Raw genomic sequence first — 22,032 nt, 5'->3', positions numbered from 1 at the left:
CGAATGGTAATGTTTCTGTTGTTACCCGCCCTCTCAGCTTTATAACTTTTCTGGGTTAATTAGGGTTTTTTTTCCTTTTTTCCAATTTGGTGTTTTGTGAAGTAAATTGATAGTCTTCAGACGTTTTAGTTTAATTAAAGCAATGTGAAGTTCAAATCTTGCTTGACAGCGTTTTAACTTTCTTTATGAATTTGATTACTGGATTTATATAAGTATTTTGTAGTATATGCATTGGAAGTTTGGCAAAATTCGTTAGCCCAATGTCTGTTATAAATTTGGGATCTGGGGGTGGGCGGTGTGGGAGATGAGGAATTAAACATAACATTTATCTTGGATATGTCAGGTTTCCATTTAGCTGCAAAGTTAGTATCCTGGGAAATTTGTTCTCAATTACGTTTATTCTTGGTATATGCTACGGTCTAATTATGAATCGAATGCTCGGCTTATAATTAGTCATAGCATAGTTGTATGTCATATAAACATCAAACAAACTATGGATTGCTAGTTTACATTTTTTATTGTGAAGGGAAAATTAACTCTAGATGGGTAGCGGAAATACATTGTAGTTAGAATTTTGCAAGTGTGCAAGAAAGAAACAGAGACTTTGGCTGGGATAAAGGTGGGTGCTAGATGAGTAGATGTTCGAAATATATACTGTGACTCATGACCTCGAAACAAGGATTTTTTATTGACCTCTCTGAATGATGTTATTGGCTGCGGCTGGCTTAATTTCGTCCATCTCTTCACCACTCCCCTCTTTTTTCTCTGTATGTATCTTTCCTTTAGCTGCTCTAATGACCTTAATTGTAGAGGTGGTTCACGTAGTTCGGATTCAGCTATCTAATTGATTGTACTATGAGGAATAATTCTATACCACATTTCTTAAACCTTTTATGCAGCCATCTCAGTTATATAATGATCGTATGTCTGATTTTTAGAATATCTGGACTGACTATTGTCAATGTTGTCAATTTGCATTCTAAATGAGGTGATCTCTTGAAGGGAAGTACTAGATTTTAGGCCACCAGAATGAAGCTTGAAAAAATGTAGAATCATAGCAGGCATCACGATTCATAAAATAAAAAGCTTGCATTGCTTGGAATAGCTGTTGTTGATAGAATCTCAGAAGTTTATCTAAGCTCTGAGCCGAAAAAAGAAAAGTTAGTCTTAGCTCAGAATTTTCTATCTTAGAACCAAGTGTTACATGTTATAATTCATATCTAGATCCCAAAAGTACCAATTACTAATTACTACCTCATTAATCTGAAACTTATTAGTGAAAAGACGTTTTAGGTTTGATGTGGAACTAAGGGTGATATTATTTTTCCTTTCTTTTTTGTAAAATGATCGACCTGAACATGTATTAGGTTTGATAAATTTTATAGCCATGCTGACGGGACTCCATCGAGTAGTGTGGTGGTTGAGAATTTGATAAGTGAACTAAGAGTGTTTGTATGTTACTTAAGTCATGCTGAGACTAATAATAACTATATTTGCTTTTCTTTTAGAGTAAAATGAAAGAATAGAAAATGAAAGAAAAACAAGCTAAACTTTCACCAGAAACTGAGGACTCAGTTGGCCGAAATGACATATTTGCTCAAGTCATTGGACAAAACAAACTTGGCCACATCCGGCTGTTTAGTGAAGGTGTCAATCCAACTGACTTGTAGAGGGATATCCCAAGTCGTAGTATGTGCCATCATAAAAATATTGAGCAGCAGGCAGTATTATCAATAATGGAAGATAAATTGAAGTAACAAGATGTAGACATTGCTGATCTGAAGAAATTAGCGCAATAATTGAGTCAAACTTCAGCAGACAGCCTAAGGTATCCATCATCGTCATCTACCAGTGTTTCAGGCCCGAATCCATCTGATGATATTGGCGGACAAGTGTTAGGATCAAATTGGTATGAGATAAATGTACAAGTAACGCTGGAACCTAATGAGCAGGTTGATTAGACCGTATGACTTGTGGCAAACAATCCAAGATGCATTTGGAGCATCAATCACTTGGCTTTCTCTTTATTCACTGCAATTTCTTATAGACTTAGTGCTGATTCTCTTTTGTTTATTAGATAGCAATGCTATTTTCATGTTAGCTTGCAGTTCTTTTGAACCCTTTCACTTGGTTACTTTTGTTGTTGAAGGATATTTGAGCATTGATTTGCTTTTAAATTACTACATGATTTGCTCAATGTTTTAAAACCCGGACCGTCAATTGAACCGGTGAGGTGAAAGGGTCGAGGTTCAACCGGTCGGACCGGTTCAACCTCGGTTCAATGATTTAAAAAAAAATAATTTATATAAATATATATATGCGCAAAATAAGATATGCAATAGACTAATTTAAAACTTTATATGATGAAAAGTTCACTATTTTTGAATATTTTGGATTTTCAAAAATAAAATTTTTAAATTATAAGTTAAAACAAATAAATTTCATCTCAATTTTAATTATATCTACCAAAAAAATCTCAAATCCAACCCAAAAATATCATAATATTTTGAAATTATACAAAATTCACGTCTATGAGAATTTGACATTGTGAATTTAAATTTTAATTTACATATTTGAGATTTAAATATTGTAATTTAAAAAAGAAAGTTTGGAGTTCGAAAGAAGTCAAGAGAATTGAAAATAAAAATGCAAACTTGATAAGAAACAAAAAATGAGATAAAAGTGAGTGGTTGTGGCATTAAATAATTTGGGTTAAAGAAAAATAATTCTTTTTTAACTTTTTCAATTTAATGGACAAAAACAAAATTAAAAGATAGAAGAAAACATCAATAAATTAAAACTATAGAGGTTTGACTAAAAAATGGAGTGACAAAAAAAAAGATGAGAGAGAAAGAGAGAATTGAAAATTAAAAAGAAAGAGTCATGAGAGAATGAGATTTTGTAAAAAAAATGGAAAAATAAAATATAGATGTTTGTTTTATATAAATAAATTATCGAAAAAAGCAAATAAGATGTGATGGCGCAATGGTTATTACACTGGTCTTCTATTGCAAAGGTTTTGAGTTCGAAACTTGATAGAAGCATTTTGCAAAAAAAAAAAAAAGAGGGAAAACTCGAAAACCGGTTCAATACGGTTCAACGGGTTTAACGGTTTTTACCGGGTTTGACCGGTTTTCTAGCAAAGTCAACCTAAGCATGGAACCGGACCGGTGCCATGCCCGGTTCGCGGTTCGACCGATCGAACCGGCCGGTCCGGTCCGATTTTCAAAACACTGGATTTGCTTTTAAATAATTTTACAAATCCTTTGGGTATCTGATTAACGGAATGTATAGCAGGGGGCACAATCAGGTTGCTTCTTTATTTAAAAACAAAAAAAAAAAAACTTCGTACAGTTAAAAGTGTCAACATAGCTCAACAACTTCAACAATATCCTGACACTTTCAATGATTAAGAAAATGAATTTTTGTTGGCAGATGGAATGCTATAATAGCATAGTTTTCCTGACACCGTTGAATAGTACGAACCTATCCCCACATTGAAAGGAACAACACTTGTCCGAGGTGTGAAGAAAGGTAAAGTGTTAGTTTAGATTATATATACTGACACTTTTAAATGCCGTTAAAGGTCATTTTTGTTGTAGTTGTGATGGCAAAGTTTCTCTCCGAAAAAACATTTTCATCATCAAATTCCAAATCTAACTTGGACTCGAATTTGAGCTCAAACTCATTAAACTCTTAAAAGTCGAGCTTGAGTTCGAACTCGATTTTATTTTGCATTACTCGAGCTCGTACTTATCAAGTCTAATCGAGTTTATTTCGAACTCAATCAAGTTTAATCGAGTATAATCAAACTTAAGAAATATAAATTTATATTTCATATAATTTTAAATAAGGAACAAAATAGACATTTCATATTAATAAATAAAAAAATTAAAACAAAAACATAAATATGTGAAACTCAATTGAGCCTAACGAGCTCGAGTTTCATATATTAAACTCAAGTTGGACCCGTCAAATAGTTTGAACTACTCAAACTCGAACTCGAATTCGATCAGCATGAGTTCAAACTCGAGTTTCATTCGAGCAAACTCGCAAACTAATCGATTAAACTCGATTCGTTTACTCCTTTATTCTCATGTTGCAATAGTGGGGGGCCGCTGGCAGTTGTTGCCCGTGATGATGGGAATGCTGTTCAAATCTCTGTCAATTTTGCTTTCTTTGCCCTTGTCTAATAGTGGACGAAAATCTTTATTGAAGATTTGGTTGAAGAAGAGCTGCTTATCGAGAAAAATGTTCCTTTGTCATACTGCATACTCTTTTGAGTTTTGTTTTGCTAGATGTTTTTTTTGACCACCTTGCTAGACATTGATGAAATGGAGAGAATAACAAACCTTACACGCATGGGATCAAAATATCAACATATTTTCTAAACGGTTTTTCTTTCTTTTTTTGGGTTATTATCACTTTACCCCCTTAACGTTTGGTACTACTATCAATTTTCTCCTTAATGTTATCTTTTAGTCATTTTACCCCCAAGACTAACGATCAAACTTAACAGAGTTTGTTAATTAAAGTGAAAAGACATGTTTAACCCTTAAAATTATTATCACTTTACTCCCATAAACTATAATCTTATTATCAATTTACCCGCTAAAGTTATTTTTTAGCCAATTTATCCTACCATTAAACCAACTTAGCAAGTTAAAAAACTTTAGAAGAAAACACCCTCCTCTTTGCATAATAAAAATAATAAAAAATTTAGAGTGGTTCTTCTCCTTTTTAGTATCAAGAAAAAAAAGTCAAAGTATTAATTTATTTCTTCTTGACAATTTATTAAAATAAAAAATAGAAAGATGGAGAGGGGGAGTGGGAGAGAGAGAGCTCAATTCTTTTTCTAAAAATTACAAATAAGAAAGAATTAAATACTTTATTATTTTAAAATTATTTCACTTTTCTATTTACTACCAAATTCCAATCCTAATCCCGATAACCTTACAGTAATATAATAATATTAGACTTTTCTTTATTTTTTTCTTTGTAAAATCTAATTTTGTTGTCTCCTTCTTTCCTATCTCTTTTTCTTTTCCTACTATTGATAAGTGTGAAAAAAGAAATTTGAAAAACCCTTTTATTTTTATATTTTTCGATCTCTTAAAGTGAAAAAAAAGGAAGAATAACCATTCCAACTTTTTTACTTTTAATTATATATAAAAAGGGTAAATATATTTAAAATTTTTTGACCATACTAGTTAGATTAACGATGAGATAAAATGCATAGGAAATAATGTTAGGAATTAAAGTGATTGTATCACTATAATCTAAACGAATAAAGTGACAATAACAATGTAGTAATGCTATAAAATAAAAGGGTATTTTTGTCCAAAATTTCTTAACATGTTGAGTTGAATTATTTAAGGGGGTAAAATGACTAAAAGATAACGTTAAGGGGTAAACTGATAGTAGTGATATAGTTTAAAGGGGTAAAATGATAATAACCCTTTTTTTTGGGTGTACATAAGTAACATTTTGGATGTGTCCCCAATGTATCCTTTCAGTTATTTAATTTTGAGATAGTGGAGCTCCTTGAAATCGCTATATATATATATATATATATATTTATAGACACACACCTTCCACCCCTTTCCACATCCTTTCCACTCTTAATTGTTAGGTTCAGTATTCGAACCTTGAATTTAGCAGTGAAAAAAAACACTAAAGACTCTTCGTAAACACTAATCCAATCCCAATGATTTTCTTGAAATGGCTTAACACTAAAGAAAGAAAATAAAATTAATCTGAATATCCAAATCATTGACAAAGTCTTGAATATCCAAATCATTGACGAACAAATTAATATTTCCTTAGAAAAATGTTTTCCTAAACATTTCCAAATGCCTAGAATTTTAAAAGATTTCCTTCCAAACACCAAGAACTTTTTTTTTCGGAAATAGTTTGTTCAGAACTTTTTTTTTTTTCAGAAATAGTTTGTTCAGAGCTGAGATTTGATAGCGTAAAAAGAGAAAATGAGAGTGAGGAGTCAGTTTCTGTTGTTTGGGACTATGTAAGGGACAAAAAAGAACAACAACTGACAGATTAGGTGAGAATCTATTTTGCAACTATAGTGTAAAAAAAAAAAAAAAAAAAGAGTCATTCCTTCCAAGTTCCAAATATGGGCGGAAAACAAAGGAAAAGTGAACAAAGTTTTGTGAGATTTTTTAAAATACAACTTTCTATCCTTAGATGTATCTTGAATAAAATTTTAATAATGTATGCATCCAAAATCCTTCCATTTATTTTCTCAAAATTCCCAACAACATCAAACTTTTTATTCTCTTCTTTTCTTTTCTTTTTCATAACTTAACATTTTCGACGTTTTCTTTTCCATTCCAATCTCGCAAACTAGCCATAAAAGACGTTTTTTTTTGTGTGTTTGTTTGGATTGTGATTCCTTCTTTAAAAAGAAAAAAAATTTCATAAACATATTTTTAATACTCCTACTATTTTATTTTTGTAATTCCCTTCTTATCTTGCATACATTAAATCACAAAGAAAAAGTGCTAGAATATTTCCATTTTTTTCGTATATCCAAGCAACAAAAAAGCCTCTCGTCAATCATTTGGTCATCATTCAGTCATCATCTTCACAATCACTCTCCCTTATCCACGCAATCTGTACAATACGGATCCGCCGCCGCTACTAGCACTTCCCACACAGGCAACACACACCATATATACTCCTTCACGGCACGACTTCTCCAGCATTATTATCAGTGTCGGTTGAGAGCAGCTTTTCGAGAGGAAAAATGGCGGAAGGGGAGGAAGTGGAGAACAAGCAGGTGATACTGAAGCACTACGTCCGGGGTTCTCCGAAGGAGAGTGATATGGAAATCAGAACCGGCAAGACGAAGCTGAAGCTTCCGGAAGGTTCTTCGGGGGCGATTGTGGTGAAAAATCTCTACTTGTCTTGTGACCCTTACATGAGAAACCGCATGAGCAAGGTGGAAGGCAGCTATGTTGAGTCCTTCACTCCCGGCTCCGTAAGTACAAAATGTACAGATTTGGATAATTTTTTAATATTAAATGTCAATTCTGTCATTTTTTTTGTTTTTTTTACTGTTGCTATGGGTACTGTTGGGTGATTATTTTATTGTTCTTTTGTTTGAATGGCGGTTTTTTTTTTTTCTGTTTTTTTGGTACATCACCTGGGATTGGTCTATTGTGAAATATATTAGAACAATTTAAAGTTCATTAATTAATTATCATAATTTATGATAATCAGTGATGGAACACCTCCAATACTGGGAGTTTTGGTCAAAGTTAGAAATTCTGAGTCTTCCTTGAAGTTTCTTATTCGAGAGTTTGCCGGATTTCGAACTTTTGTGTTGTCTCAGCAGATGAGGTAGTTGATGGGACATGGTGATTAGGTAGAAAGAACAATTAGCCTTTTTGGGCCAATGAGCTTCCATCCCCCTAAACTTTGATAGTACAAAAGACAAAGTGAAAGTGTTTGAAAAGGTCTTGAAAAGCAAGAATAATATGGATACCAATGGAATAGAAATAAAAGCAATTTACAAGGTCAGAAAAGTGAATTGTTGGCTTAAAGTTACTCCGTGTTGCAGGAATCTTATGTCGTGGATACCCTATTCAAAACTTTTGTTGCTTTGCACCACTGTCCTAGAAGGAGATTATGGAATAAAAGGAGTTGTTTTGGGTAGGTAATCACATAGAAGTGAAAATAAGCGGAAGTCGAGAGCTTGGTTAGACTGAAAGCTAGAGAAGGGCATTGTTAGCTGATAGTTAGAGAGTTTCTTGAAAATGGTAGAGGCAGAGGAAGTGAGTAACACTCAGGTGATAATGAAAAACAATGTAAATGGTCTTCCCGAAGAGACCAACATGATTTTAGCAGCTAGTTCCATAAGGCTGAAGCTCCCAGAAGATTCAGATATCTATGTGTCCTGTGATCCTTACATGAGAAATCGTATGCAAAAACTCGAGGGAAGCTATGTTGGGTCCTTTATTCCAGGCTCTGTAGGTCTGTTTCATCTTTCAAGACCATCATTGGGAGTTTGTTGTTATTCGTTGAACTTGGGCAATGTTGAATTTAAGGAATTAACAATTGTAGCAATGCGAAATTAAGAGGCACTGGTTTGCACATTCTTTTGTTGTAAGAACTATGAAAAATAAATGGATTCAGTCTTTGAGGTCATCATGTGTGAAATGATGTGGCAAAATACTTAAAGATTCAACTTACAATTTGGAGATTCTTAACTTGCTTATAATCAGCTTCACATTATGTAAATATTTCAGAAAAGGATAACACATGTTTTCTAGAGCTTCTGAAGTTATTGGATATGATATAACATCATAACACTGGATTGGTAGTGCATGATCGCATCTAGGTTACAGGTGACTCTAATGGCAGTTTATGGTTGGTGACCCAGGTTGCATTTTAGTAATTGAGATTCTTTCAGGGGTTCTTTCGATTAATGGCTTTCCATTTTGTGATCTTTCAAGTACATAATGCCTGTGCATATATTATTTATTTTAGCATTTTTAGTGGTCCACATTAACTGGATCTCTGTGTTAAGATAGGCAAGTCGGTAATATGGGTACTCGAAAGTTACCTTTTTTTCTTTTCATGGTATGCCTAACTGATTATAGTTGAAGTTGATTGTAATATGTCATATCCAGTAGAATTGTTATCTTGTAAGACTTATTTAACCAGTTACCAGAATAGATTATCAGCATGACAGGTACCATCAATGGTGGTTAATCATTCAATTGAAAAAGGAAAAAGTTTTGACCGTTTGTCAGTAAGTCAAGACCATAACTTGATGTCATTGCTTTCATTGCAGCCTATTGTGGGATATGGCGTGGCTGAAGTTCTGGATTCTAGTCATCAAAATTACAAGAAAGGTGATCTGGTTTGGGGAATGACTACATGGGAAGAGTACAGTGTTATCACTTCTACAGAGGGTCTCTTTAAGATTCAGCACACAGATGTGCCTTTGTCCTACTATACAGGCATCCTGGGTAAGTTTCTTACAAACATTTCATTTTTCAATGGTGAAAGTGTGTTTCTTTAATTGGTGAATAATGATGGAATAAGCTAATATTATGATTTCCTGTGTTGAATTTAGTGTGTCTTAATTATGATGCAATTTCATAGAATCAACTTCCTGCACCAGATATTCGAGTATTGACATAAATAGTAGCTTTCCAATGGAAGTTTGTGTTCATGTGCAATTGGTATTTTTAAATAATGTTTTGCTGTAAACCGTAACAAGCTTTACCTGTCGTGTAGAGAGAGTGAGGGAGGGAGAGCGCGTGAGACAGAGAGAGAGAGAGTATAATTGAAACATTATGCAGTGGGTTAAAATGTTTAAAAGAGGAGCACTTTTCCTTTTTCGTGTCGTAGTTTATCATGAAGAATAATGAACAACATTAGAAGTTAGGTAGACTTGCATTCCCTTTCTATCCCCACTGTCCCTTCCATTTTCAACTCTTTATAGTGAAAATCTTATGGTCTCTAAAAAGACCTGTAATTTATTAGCTCAGCCTTCAGCAGATGTTTAGGCATAAACACGATGAGCTAGTGATCCACCAAGTTTTTTAGTCATTTTTCATTTAGTCCCTTGCTCTCATCACTAATTCCTTTTCTCTAAATGATGTTCCTCTAACTGATCATTTAAGCCTATGGTAATCGCAGCTTTTTCTACTACGTTATTTGTAACGTCTGAATCTGCTATCTTGCAGAAAATTGATCATACTGGAAGAAACATTTACATCAATTATAGTGCAAAATCTTGTCATTTTATTACTTGCAAAGTGATAGTTTCAGTGGCGCCCCCCCCCCCCCCCCCCCAAAAAAAGGCCCACTTATTCTCCATAGGGTTTTCTAATTGGCTTTGAGTTGCTAACAGGTATGCCTGGCATGACTGCTTATGTTGGTTTTTTTGAGGTGTGCTCTCCAAAGAAGGGAGAACGGGTCTTTATTTCAGCAGCATCTGGAGCAGTTGGCCAACTTGTTGGGCAAATTGCAAAGCTATTTGGCTGCTATGTTGTTGGAAGTGCTGGAAGCAAAGAAAAGGTCAGTACATTGAGAAGTTCACTCCATCAGTTTCTCCTAATTCCAGGTGGGGTGAGAAACTATTTGAGCTCACAATACCCTGCTTATCATAACTCTACATCCAAATGATAGTCAAGGCTTATAGTAGTCCTGCTAAAAAGTCTATCCTTCCAGACATTCAAAATTCTTTCATGTTCAGCATTCTGTGTGTTGATATGAGCTGAAGTTGGAATACGATAACCAAGTGACGAGTTTTTGAGTATCTATTTGGACGAATTGCATTTTTTCTTGGCTAAGAATTTTCAAACATCATGCAGGCCTGTTGAAGTGGAAGCTATATAAACCTATGTATGACCTGGAACTACTTGTTATCCTGAAGATGCTTCTAGAAACTGAATTGGAATGTGAACTATGTTTAGGATGTTCCTTAGCTTTACAGTTCACAATATGTTTCAGCATCAAAATTTTTACTGCCCCTGTACCCAGTGGCCCTCTTCAGGCATTTGGCATAATTACTGTTTCTTAAAGAAAAGTGTTCTGATGATTCTGATATGTGGATCTAAAAGCTAAAAGACCAATTAACTCACTTTGCTTGTTTTTGCTGCTATTGACTTCTGTTTTTTTGTTGTTAAGGTTGATTTATTGAAGAATAAGTTCGGGTTTGATGAAGCTTTCAACTATAAAGAAGAGGCAGATTTAAATGTGGCTCTGAAAAGGTCAGCTTTCCACAATAGTGGGGTTAATGAGGAATTAAGAAAGAAAAGCCCCATAAATTCTGCTTTTTCTCTGGAACAGCATAGTTCTTGATGAAGAGGGCGTTGTACTCAGATAAAGCACAATGATGTGCCACTGAATAGTATTTTCAGCTCAAAATGAAATTTTCAGATTCTGAGATTGATTTCGTTGGCTCAAAGTTGGCATTTATAGTTTCTCATTTCTTTGTGTCATTCAAAGTACTTTCTGTGAATGACATCAAGGTGATCTGCAATTTTATCGGTACTTTCGACAGCTAGAAGGACATAGACTTCTGACTCGAATCTTGATTTTGCAGGTATTTTCCGGATGGTATTGATATTTACTTCGAGAATGTAGGAGGAAAGATGCTTGATGCCGTGCTTCTAAACATGACCCCCTACGGCCGCATTGCTGCCTGTGGCATGATATCACAATATAACCTTGAGCAGCCCGAAGGAGTTCAAAATCTGTTTTGTCTGGTCACCAAGCAAATTCGAATGGAAGGATTTCTGGTGTTTGATTACTACCATCTCTATCCTAAGTTCCTGGAAATGATTCTCCCACAGATAAAAGAAGGGAAGATTACTTATGTGGAAGACATAGCTGAAGGCCTTGAGAACGCCCCAAGTGCTTTGATAGGGCTTTTCTCGGGGCGTAACATTGGGAAGCAGCTGGTAGCAGTTACCCGTGGATAATGTACATCATCTAAAATTGCCCTTTTCAAGGTTTGTGCTTTGGTTTTGTCTAGAATACTTGGTATCTCATGCAATGCTGGGAAGCAAATAGTAGCTGTTTACTGTGAGTAATCAATAATGTGTATCAAGTGGAACTCATGGAATGGTTTCAGCTGTTGTGCTTGGCTTTGTCTTATCGACTGGCATCTTGTCAAATACACAAATAGAATCTCCCTGTTTGCCGGAGCCCAATAGCAGCTTCTTGTATTATCTTTCTGTGAGTACAGGAAAGATCAGTTGGTGCTTTTCTGTGTTGGAGATATTAATCAACAGCATTTTGGCATAAGAATGATAGATGCAGCATTTTGCCTTATATCCAGAGAGTTGACATGGAGAAACAAATGGCTTCTGTAAATGGTCCGGAATATTTTGGGTGTTAAGAGATAGGTACAGTTAAAGTCGTGAGAAACAGAGAGAGAATTGAGAAAATACTTCAATTGCCAATTGAGGCACTAAAGACTAAAAGAGCAATTGGTTCAACAACTTCTCTCTAGTGATAAAATTGCGAACAACTTGGGAGGATAGAGAACTTCCTGTAAGGTGTGTAACTCTACTCTCAGTTACAAATGCATTGATAAAATGGATCAATTATAAAATGAGATGGAGAAGGGAGGAATTTTTAGCTTTAGCTTTAGAAGGGAGGTAACGTGTCAAATGCAAATATAGGGTATACTAGAACTATATTGGATCAATTCAATTTTTCACAAGATCATAAGATTTATCAGAACTCATGGTGTGAAAGCCTCTTAATTCTCCAGTATAAATAGTAAAGTACTCGTTAGGGGCAAAAGTCTCCTGGGGGGGGGGGGGGTAAAAGTCCTGTTATTTACTTCTTGAATTTACAGTAGATACAAATTTCTATTATTTACTTCTTGAATATATAGCAAGTCCTGCTATTTACATCTTGAATCTATTGTAGATACATGGATACCTGCTTGTATATATTTGAAAAAACTCATTATTACCACTCCAACTAGACCAAAGAACTTAGTTATTGTATATTGACTGCACTAATGAGGATTTAATTATCATTTCGGAGCCTACTCAATTTTTAGCATGAACATTTGATGCCATTTGTAGGCAGGGACGGAGCCAGAAATTTATTTTTGGGGGGGCTGAAGTGTATTAAAAAAAATTTTTTGTGACGAAATAAATATATTTAATAAGTAAAATTTAGAATCAATAATTATAAAAATAATAAAAACATATAATTATACATACCCAAAAATTTGTTATTGATTAACATTTGAAGTATTGGTAGTTGTTGCACTCAAATAATTCAATTCTTTTTTTTTTAAGGTTGAGAACTAGATATAGTAATTTATTTTAACTTTTAAATCTTGAGAACTAAAAGTGCATTTTTTTTTCAGTTTGGTAAAATATGACGACTTTGTAAAGCTTAACACCTGCTTGAGAGGAAAAGTAAACACAGATGGTTTACTCAGGAATAGAAAAATAATGACAAGTTGAACAACAGAAAAGAACATTACAATGTACTATGTGTCTAGCTTGTGTACAGAATACAGTCTTGATCCAATTGTGATCCATGCCACTTAGACTAAGCAATAACTGTTAAAACTTCAAATTCATTCACAAAATGTAATAAGGTCTCCAAAAGAGAGGATGGGAAAGACTTTGAGAAGTTCCATTTGCAGTGGGCAAAGACTTGACGTACTCAAACTAAACAAAGCTGGATATTTGGAACTTTCTTGACTTTAGGCTGCCCATCCAGCATTACTACTCAATTCTGCACAGACTGGAAACCACCTCAATTGCCATAAATTCCATACAAAAGGTCAATGTCCACTTTGGGGACCAGGCCAGTTAAGAAGCACCCAAATAATGAAAGCACCACACCCATCCATTAATTTAACGTCGCGTTATCAAGCTGGCATATTGCCCATGAATTCTTCATCCTCTTAGCCAGGAACCTTCTTGTCTCGTTCTCACTCGGCCAAGTATAAAAAGACATTCCCAATGCTGATGTCCTCGCTCAAATCCAAAGCTATCTGATCATATACTAGCATATAAATTAACCCCCGCTTCAATTCTTCTCTAGAATTTCACCTTACGACTTTCATACTAGGGATTTCTTCCAGTTAGTATTATTACCAAAATCTAAACCAATGGCCGCCGGAATCCCCTATATATAGGGGGTTTTCCGGCGGCTTGGGGGGGGCTTAAGCCCCCACCAGCCCCCCCTTAAATCCGTGGCTGTTTGTAGGAACCAATTATTGAGCAACTTGAAATGGCACCTAGTAGTCCCCTATCCCCTACCCTCTCCCTTAGATCTGGGGTGGGGGGAGGGGCATGGGTGGCCAAGATTTGGTCTCGTGACCAGATTTGAGAGAGAGGGGGAAGGGTTGGGGAAGAGAGAGGAGGAGGGGAAGGAGGAAAGAGAGGTTGGTTGTGTGATTGTGGTAAAACTGGGAGAAATAGGAGGAGAGAGAAAGTGGATGAGGATGGTTGCTAGTGGCGTGTGATAGAGATGGCGGTGGTGGTAGTTGGAGAAAAGGAGAGGTGGTGGCAATGGAGAGAAGAAGAGAGAGGGGAGATGTGGCGGTAAAGGGTGGTGGTGGATGCTTGTGGGTGCGGTGGCAGGACAGATGGCATGTGAAGAATATCATAGTAAATTCTAAAATTGTTATGAAAATAAAAAAGAAAGTAATTTTGCAACAGGAGTTTTTTGAATTGGTTATTCTTAGTAGAAGGGTCTTCGCTTTTAGAAAATGCAATCTCTTTAAATTCGCATTTGCTAAATGCGAAGTCCGTATCCTTCTTTTCTTTCACTAAATGGGAAAAAAAAAATGACCTCACACATGTTACAGTTGTGCGCTTTAATGATAAAACTAAATAATATTGTATAGCTCTCTCTTAAACACCTATTCAACACACTCTATCTAATCTTTTTAGCATTAGTATGGCTTAAATGTCATATATAATCTTTTTAGCATTAGTATGGCTTAATCTATTCGACATACTCTATCTAATCTTTTTAGCATTAGTATCGCTTAAATGTCATATATAATCTATTGACTCGCGCAATCCCTAATATTACTAATCTATCTAACCAATGCTAAATACCAATCCAATTAATATTTCATAGTTAGAATTAGATTTTTAAGATATAATCTATTGACTTGTGCAATCCCTAATATTAGGAATCTATTTAACCAATGCTAAATACCAACCCAATTAATATTTCATAGTTAGAATTAGATTTTTAAGATATTTGAAGTAAGCCTCAGGATAACTAATTCTACATCAACTATTGTTAATATGTATCTAGTACACAGAACTTAGTCAAATTGTAACTCTATTATCAATGAAATAGTACAATGTAGTATGAGCATTACTTTTATCATTATCAATTGACCAGATAATATTGTAAATCTTTGTCAAAGAAAAATGTTATTTTTATACCAGATGCTAATATGCTAATTAACTAATTCAATAACTTGCTCAGTAATAAGCATATTTAGATAGCACGGGAAGTAGTTGAATTAAGCAATATAGGTCTCCTCTTTCTAACACGAGAGTTTCTCTCTCTAACTTTAGAGTGTCTCTCTTTGTTGTAGGAGTTTCAGATTTCAAAACACCAAAAATTCAAAAAGCTCAAACTTTTTGAACCCAAATCCCAAAAAGAAAACACCCTGGACACCAATAACATTGAATATATAGATTAGTGATCTATCTTTCTTACAATCATTTATTGCGGGAGTAAATGACAGTACCAAGCATGATCCATTAACAAACTTGTGTCCAAGAACATGTTTTATTGTCATCTTTAACTAAACCTTCTAGTCCTTTGGGGCTTTTTTGAACTATATTCTTTTCCTAAGCTGTGTTTTTTTCCTCTTAGTTTGTCTCTTTTTTGGGCCTTAACTCTTAAGCTTCTCTATTTGAATTTTCTTGCAGGTTTAAACAACTGAACGATTTTGAGACCTAAATAGTAAAGACACTTCTCTAGCTTAGGCATTCCATAAGTTTGATCTGTCTGGGAAGGAGCTAGGAGGAATAGATCTGAGTGGGGAAGATGTGGAAGAATGTATACGAGGATGCAATGGTAGCTTAGTGGGAAAGATCATAGGGGCAAAAGTGGTAAATTTCACAAGGGTCAAGAATTTCACAAATCATGCTTGGGGTTACCCTAGGAAAATAATGATAACTGAGTTAGGACCTAATTTGTTCCAGTTCCACCTAGAAAAGGAAAAGAAAAGAAGAAGCGTACTAGCGGGGGTCCATGGATAGTGGACAACCAGGTATTAATCATCAAGGAATGGTCGGAAGGTTGTGAAAAAGATCCTAATAGCTTTAAGCATACCTTCATTTGGGTCCAACTATGGAATCTCCGAGTCTACTGGATGAATGGAGCTGTAGGATTTAAGCTAGGAGAGATCTTCAACTCTGTGAGAGATGTGATAATACTAACAAGGGGTGGAAAAGAAGAAAGGCACATGAAAATACTAAAGAAAATTGACATAACACAGTCTTTAATAAGAGGAACAACAGTGACACTTAAAGATCAGATGGTGTGGATTGAGTTTAAGTATAAGGGGTGCCCAAATTTTTGTTAGAGCTATGGAGTGATTGGGCATGGGGACACATCTTGTAAGGAAGAAGAAAAAGAAGAGCAGATCCAGAGAGAAGTGTAGTATTGAGCATGGATGAGGGTAGGGAACATCATGACATCACTAGTAAAAAAGTGGGATGGATTAACAAAAGAAAAAGCAAGAAACAAAACTGAGGAAAAGGAATCAAACAAAGCCATAATAGTGACTACAGGAACTTGGTCCACCAAAGTGAGTGATGGCAATTTATTGGCAGTAGAGAATGGAAATGGCAAACAAAATACCCAAGTGTATACGAGAAAAATGGCAAATGAGGAGAAGTGGAGAGAACTACTACAGGAACAAAACTAGCGAAAAAAATGGAGATAGGAGAGGAAAAAAGGAAATAACTTGGATGAGGAAAATGAAAGAAAGAATACTGGTCCCTTATAGGAGAAAGTGAAGGAAATTTTGGGGGGAGGGGGCGGGGGAACAAAATGTGGTGGATATGATTATAGGAGAAAAGAACACAAGTGGCTAGACAAGTGACCTATGTGAAGTGGAGGTGAGGTAGAAAGGACTATAGAAAGAAATGAAGGATAGAAATTGCAACAGCAGTAGAAAGGAGGAGAAAGGACATGTATGTCAAGAAAATTGCAAGGATAAATAGAACACCAATGAAGGACATCACAAACAGGAATCAGGGAGGAGAATTGGGGGGAAAGAGGAAAATGGAAACAATATGGCAGGAAGTTGAACCAACGGAAGAGGATACTGCAGAGGGAAGATTGAAAGCATTGAAGAGGGAGGCAAATTATACAGAATTTGATGAGGAACTGGAGGCCAACTCCAAAATGCCTCCAATGGTTGAATGAAAGTAGTGATATGAAATTGTCGAGGTATAGAAGGCCTCTTGACAATTCCCCAATTGAAGGAGGTTTTAAGCCTTCACTCTCCTAACATTGTGTTCTTGTGTGAAACAAAAAATTAGAAAACCTTCTTGAAGAAAATACAAAAACAAATTAGATATGATAATGGACGTTTTGTAAATTTAGTGGGTAGAGCAAGAGGATTGGCATTGTTTTGGAAAAAGGACATGAAGTTAAGCCAAGTGCAAGATACGAATTGGTAATATCAACAAGGATAGAAGATGAGGAAGCTAAATGCCAATGATGGTTAGTGTGCCTGTATGCAAGTGCTAACATCAGTACAAGAAAGGAGCAATGGAAACACATAAAGAATAGAAAAAAGGAATGGGGTGAGTTAGATACTAGTGGGAGACTTCAATGATATTAGATCAACTGGAAAAAAATAGGGAGGAAGGGAAATAGCTGAAAGGAGTCTAAAAGAATTTAACAATTTCATCAGAGGGAACGAGCTCATATACTTAGGTTACCAAGGAGTACCATGGACATGGAGTAATTCTTGGGAAGAAGATGGGGAGGTCAAGGATGTGACAACCCCACTTCCCCCTAAGGCGAACCAAAGGGTTGGCGAGCCGTCTGCCCAGCTCTCGCCAGGACTCACGCAAGCATTCTAACCCAAATCCTTTCAAAGGAGAACTTAATCTGTGATAAAACAAATCTTCCCGAATAAGATCATCCTTACATCCAACTTAACTTCAGAGATAGCAGAGATAAATTAGCCAGTCGAGGCTCTTAAACGTCCCACGTGCTACGTACCAAAATATAAAGTCGTACTAATCCGGGTAGATAAATACATAAATCTCTATTACAAATTTACAGGCCAAGTAATCGAATTAGGGTTTACCCATTTTCCAGTTTCAAGTGGCAACCCAAAAGAAAAGTGCATTATCTCAAATAACACATTACAGCCCACAGAATAAGTTATAGTATTCAAATACAATCCAAAAGGAAAACTTAAGTAAGCATCCAGCTTTCAGTTTCCAGAACCTGTTAAGGAAAACAATAAACGTGGGGTGAGCTAAAGCTCAGTGGTGCCCCAAAAACATGCAATCAATTAAAACAATTAACACGTATTGATTCGACTGAAGTAAACAAATAGGAAGGCGATAATACCCAAGTGTACCTTAGACTGGTCGAGGGATTCACCCAACGACGTTACGTCCTGAACTTACATTATTATTAGCACTTGATTTATTATTATAGACTCGTCGAGGGATTCACCCAACGACTTTACGTCTAGCACTTGATTCATTATTATAGACTCGTCGAGGGATTCACCCAACGACTTTACGTCTAGCACTTGATTTATTATTATTGACTCGTCGAGAGATTCACCCAACGACTTTACGTCTAGCACTTCATTCATTATTATTGATTTTACGTCTAGCACTTGATTCATTATTATTGACTCGTCGAGGGATTCACCCAACGACTTTACGTCTAGCACTTGATTTATTATTATTGACTCGTCGAGGGATTCACCCAACGACTTTATTGACTCGTCGAGGGATTCACCCAACGACTTTACGTCTAGCACTTGATTCATTATTATTGACTCGTCGAGGGATTCACCCAACGACTTTACGTCTAGCACTTGATTTATTATTATTGACTCGTCGAGGAATTCACCCAACGACGTTACGTCCTTTAGATTCACGGATTCATTAGAAAATGTTTCACACACGTCACCACTCGAACGGCTAGTGCGATAAAGTACACACTGCTCACTTCGATGGATCAAAAATCATTTATTGCATTTTGACAATTATCACATAGCGAATTGGTAAAGCGCTTAACCACATAACATAAAACAAGCAGGGACACTCACCAAAAGTGAAGTTCAGAGTTCAAGCTGGGATTCACAAATCCACGTCCTCGCTATACCCTAGAAATCCAGAATTTAAAACTATAAGTGTTGTTGTACGGTTCTTGGTTTATAAATACAAAGTTATCTGGTATATAACTAGTTTATCTACACCAAATAAATTAACAATTTCCCTAGAGTTAAACTAGTGAAAGTGATGAAATACTTCATAGGATTTCTTTCTTTCTAGAGGTGCAAACCAGAACCAATTTGCTTTGAATAAGGTTTCTTGCCAAACAAGTTTTCTGCGTAAATTATTAAAATCAAGTTTGACCTTTAAAGTACAAATATAACACTTTCAATTTCTATTCAAGTTCCAGGTTTATAACTATAAAGGTTTATCGAGTTTATAACTAGTTTATCATTTCGAAGTAAACTCAAAGATCTACTTAGGTTGAAACTTGGCAAAAGTAGTAAAAATGTTTCTTGTAGTTTTCCCTATAAAAGGTAATTAGTATTATTTTCTTGAGATAATTCGACAAACCACTTAATAATAAAACTAGAAAGATACTTCGAAAGATTTCTTTTAAGCTATGGTTCTTGTAAAAATTGTCACTAAAAACTATTTAATCTAAATAAAGTTTCTTGCCGAGCAAGTTTCTACATTCTTAATTAAAGTTATTAAAACTCTTATTTTGGAACTTTTCCTACCGACAACTATCCAAGGGCAAATCTTAATGAAAGGAAAGGAAATTAAAATAAGACTTAGGATTTTCAAAAGCTAGAGAAATTCTTTCCTATAACTATCAAGGCTAGTTTGAGCTAAAGGAAATTATCGGTTGGAAAGTTTTAGGCAAAATACTAGATATTGAGTTTTATGATTTAATACTAGCTGGAAAATATTTTTGATTAATTTGCTCACAGCTACACGAGTTCGCAAGGTAGAAGCGACTTCCACAGCTCCGATTCCGTTTCGAAATCATATTATGGATCAAATATGGCAAAATCACATAGCAAATCACTAGGGCTTTGTCAATCATTAGCCCTAGATTTCAACAATTGCATTTCTGATAAAAATAAAATTGAACGACCAAGGCTTCATCAATCATTAGCACTTGGTTTCAGCAAACTCATCATATACACATAAAAATAAAGGTAAGGCCTCAAAGACATTTCAGCAATTAAATTTCATCACTTTAACGATTATATAAAAATCATTCACATGGCCAAGGGCTTCATCAATCATTAACCCTTAGCATTCAACAATTATTTCTCATAACACATACACCAATGCGGATTAAGTAATTCACAATGGTTATAATTCAAAATTTATTCCTTCAATTGCCGATAAATTCATCTCATCCTTGTAGCCATGATTAACATCAAATGGTCACCCAAAAATTCACATGCACGGCCCTTTTGACATGCTCGAGAGTGAGGTCAATAAGCATGAAATAGTTTATAGCTCAAAACAGAAGTTTTAGAACTAAAATTCGCCAAAAGAAATCTGGAAAGAATTTCCTTTACTACTTCCATCATTTTGACCGAAAGTTTCCCAACAGCTACACTTCATTAATTCAATTCAAACTTCCAAAATCTCAACTGTTTCATAGCTAAACACTTAGTTAGCTACAAATTGCTTCCAGTTCGAAGTTAAATCCAAACAATAGCTACACTCTTCAAAATTTCCTGGTTCGAATTCACGGCAGTTCACAAAAAAAATTTCTAGCAATTGTATGTTCTTAACTCCAGCTTTTCCTTGGCCAAAACAGGGTATTAGTTACTCAAATTCAACATGCCAACACTTAGCTAGGTAATTAACATCTCTCGTTCAAAATCAGATTCAATTAACAACTACAAACATCCCAAAAATCCAGGAATTCATTCGGCTATTCTTGGATAATCTTGCATACAGCAGATTTTCTTGTTTATTTTTTTGTTTCTAGCTTAGCCAGACCAAAACACCTCATGCAAGGCTTAATCATTTAATTTTAATTAGTCAAACACCTAACTAAGTGGAAATCAAACACGTTCCAGCAAAATTCATGCTAAAATACCCAAGCAATTTCCAAAACAACTTCAACGGCTAATCTGGAAAAATTAGTTCAGCAGTCCAGAAATTTTCTAATAAGTTTTCCAGTCATGCAACCGAAATTCCTAGCCATAAAGTTCACATGCAATACTAAGTAAGGAGCTTATCTATCAGGTTGATCCAAGATTAAGCTCAAATCATCACACCCAGCAAATTAAAACCAAAATTTCCAGCTCAAGCTCTCGGCAGAAACATAACTAGCGCACAGAAATTTTCTTCTTTTCTTAATTACAAATCTGGCCGCCTAAACTCACATGCAAAGCTATAACTAGCTTAATCCACTCAGTTTTTGTTAGCTAATCACCGATTCATGCTCAGATGATGTCAGGGAAACAAGAATTAAAACTGCAACTCCTAATCTACTCTCGGCAGAACCAGATGCTACCAAGACAGATTTCAACATCCGAACATACAAATCCCACATGCAAGTACTTAAACACCATCATCAACCTCTAGAAGGCTAATCTAAAACTAGAATCTACCTCTGATCAACCCAAAATAGTCCAGAAAATTACCTCAGAATAGCTCAGCTCACGAATAAGTAAGCTATGATATTTTCTCTCGGCTCACGCACAGGTTTGTTGGTTCTGGTTTTCTGGTTGCGACTGGTGGAGGGTGAAGCTGGGTTGCAGCTGGTTGTTGACGCGGATAGGGATGGAGCTTGCTCACGGCTTCTTCCTAGTTCCACTCTGGCTTGCAAACAGAACCTTGGAAGAGTTGCAGCTCGTGCGACTTCCCTTTTTTTTCCCCCCTCTCGGATGGCAGAGTGAAGCTCGGTCTCTCCCTCTCTAACTCTGGCGATGATAACAAGGTGAAAGTAGAGTGTTATCTGGGTAGGAAGTGTGCAGAGGATATGGAATGGAATTGTGGAGTGGTGCTGCGGTTTTGAGGGAGGTTGAGTGTGCAGGATGTTGAGTGTGTAGGTGGTGAAAGTTTGCATTGGCCGAACAAGGAGGTGGCCTCTGGTTTCTGTCCGAAATCTGGTTTGAGTTGCATGATAGATTGAGGAATTGTTCAAGGGTAGTTTAGTCTTTTCACTTTGCTCCCCAATCTCAACTTAATTCTAAAAATTATCCCCAAGTGTGATTTTAAACGCCTAATTATATATTATCCTTGCGAAAATTAATCCTAGAAATTGTTCACATCCTAAGAATACTTAGTA

The 22,032-nt window shown here is 35.6% G+C and overlaps 1 protein-coding gene and 1 long non-coding RNA gene across 3 annotated transcripts; one reads left to right on the top strand and one right to left on the bottom strand.

Annotated features, from left to right (window-relative positions):
• Window positions 1-6,542: 6,542 nt before the first annotated feature.
• LOC113735173 (2-alkenal reductase (NADP(+)-dependent)-like) lies at window positions 6,543-11,690 on the top strand. 2 transcript variants are annotated; one of them, XM_072082817.1, is made up of 5 exons: window positions 6,543-6,997; window positions 8,816-8,993; window positions 9,884-10,101; window positions 10,663-10,745; window positions 11,081-11,690. In XM_072082817.1, the coding sequence occupies exons 1-5, from the start codon at window positions 6,764-6,766 to the stop codon at window positions 11,457-11,459; spliced, it is 1,092 nt and encodes a 363-aa protein (XP_071938918.1). In that variant the 5' UTR covers window positions 6,543-6,763; the 3' UTR covers window positions 11,460-11,690. The 2 variants fall into 2 exon arrangements, with proteins under 2 accessions (XP_071938918.1, XP_027117952.2); XM_027262151.2 differs by having other exon boundaries at window positions 6,549-6,997; window positions 9,884-10,050.
• Window positions 11,691-17,757: 6,067 nt separating this feature from the next.
• Window positions 17,758-21,788, bottom strand: LOC140037759 (uncharacterized). Its single transcript, XR_011841757.1, has 3 exons — window positions 21,386-21,788; window positions 18,803-18,859; window positions 17,758-17,961 (listed from the first exon to the last, which is right to left on the bottom strand). It is a non-coding gene; the product is annotated as an uncharacterized lncRNA (long non-coding RNA).
• Window positions 21,789-22,032: the final 244 nt, after the last annotated feature.

This window comes from Coffea arabica, chromosome 3c (assembly GCF_036785885.1).
Source record: "Coffea arabica cultivar ET-39 chromosome 3c, Coffea Arabica ET-39 HiFi, whole genome shotgun sequence".
Lineage (NCBI taxonomy): Eukaryota > Viridiplantae > Streptophyta > Magnoliopsida > Gentianales > Rubiaceae > Coffea > Coffea arabica.
The sequence above is the reverse complement of the archived record's forward strand: the minus strand, read 5'-3'. Positions and strand labels throughout refer to the sequence as shown.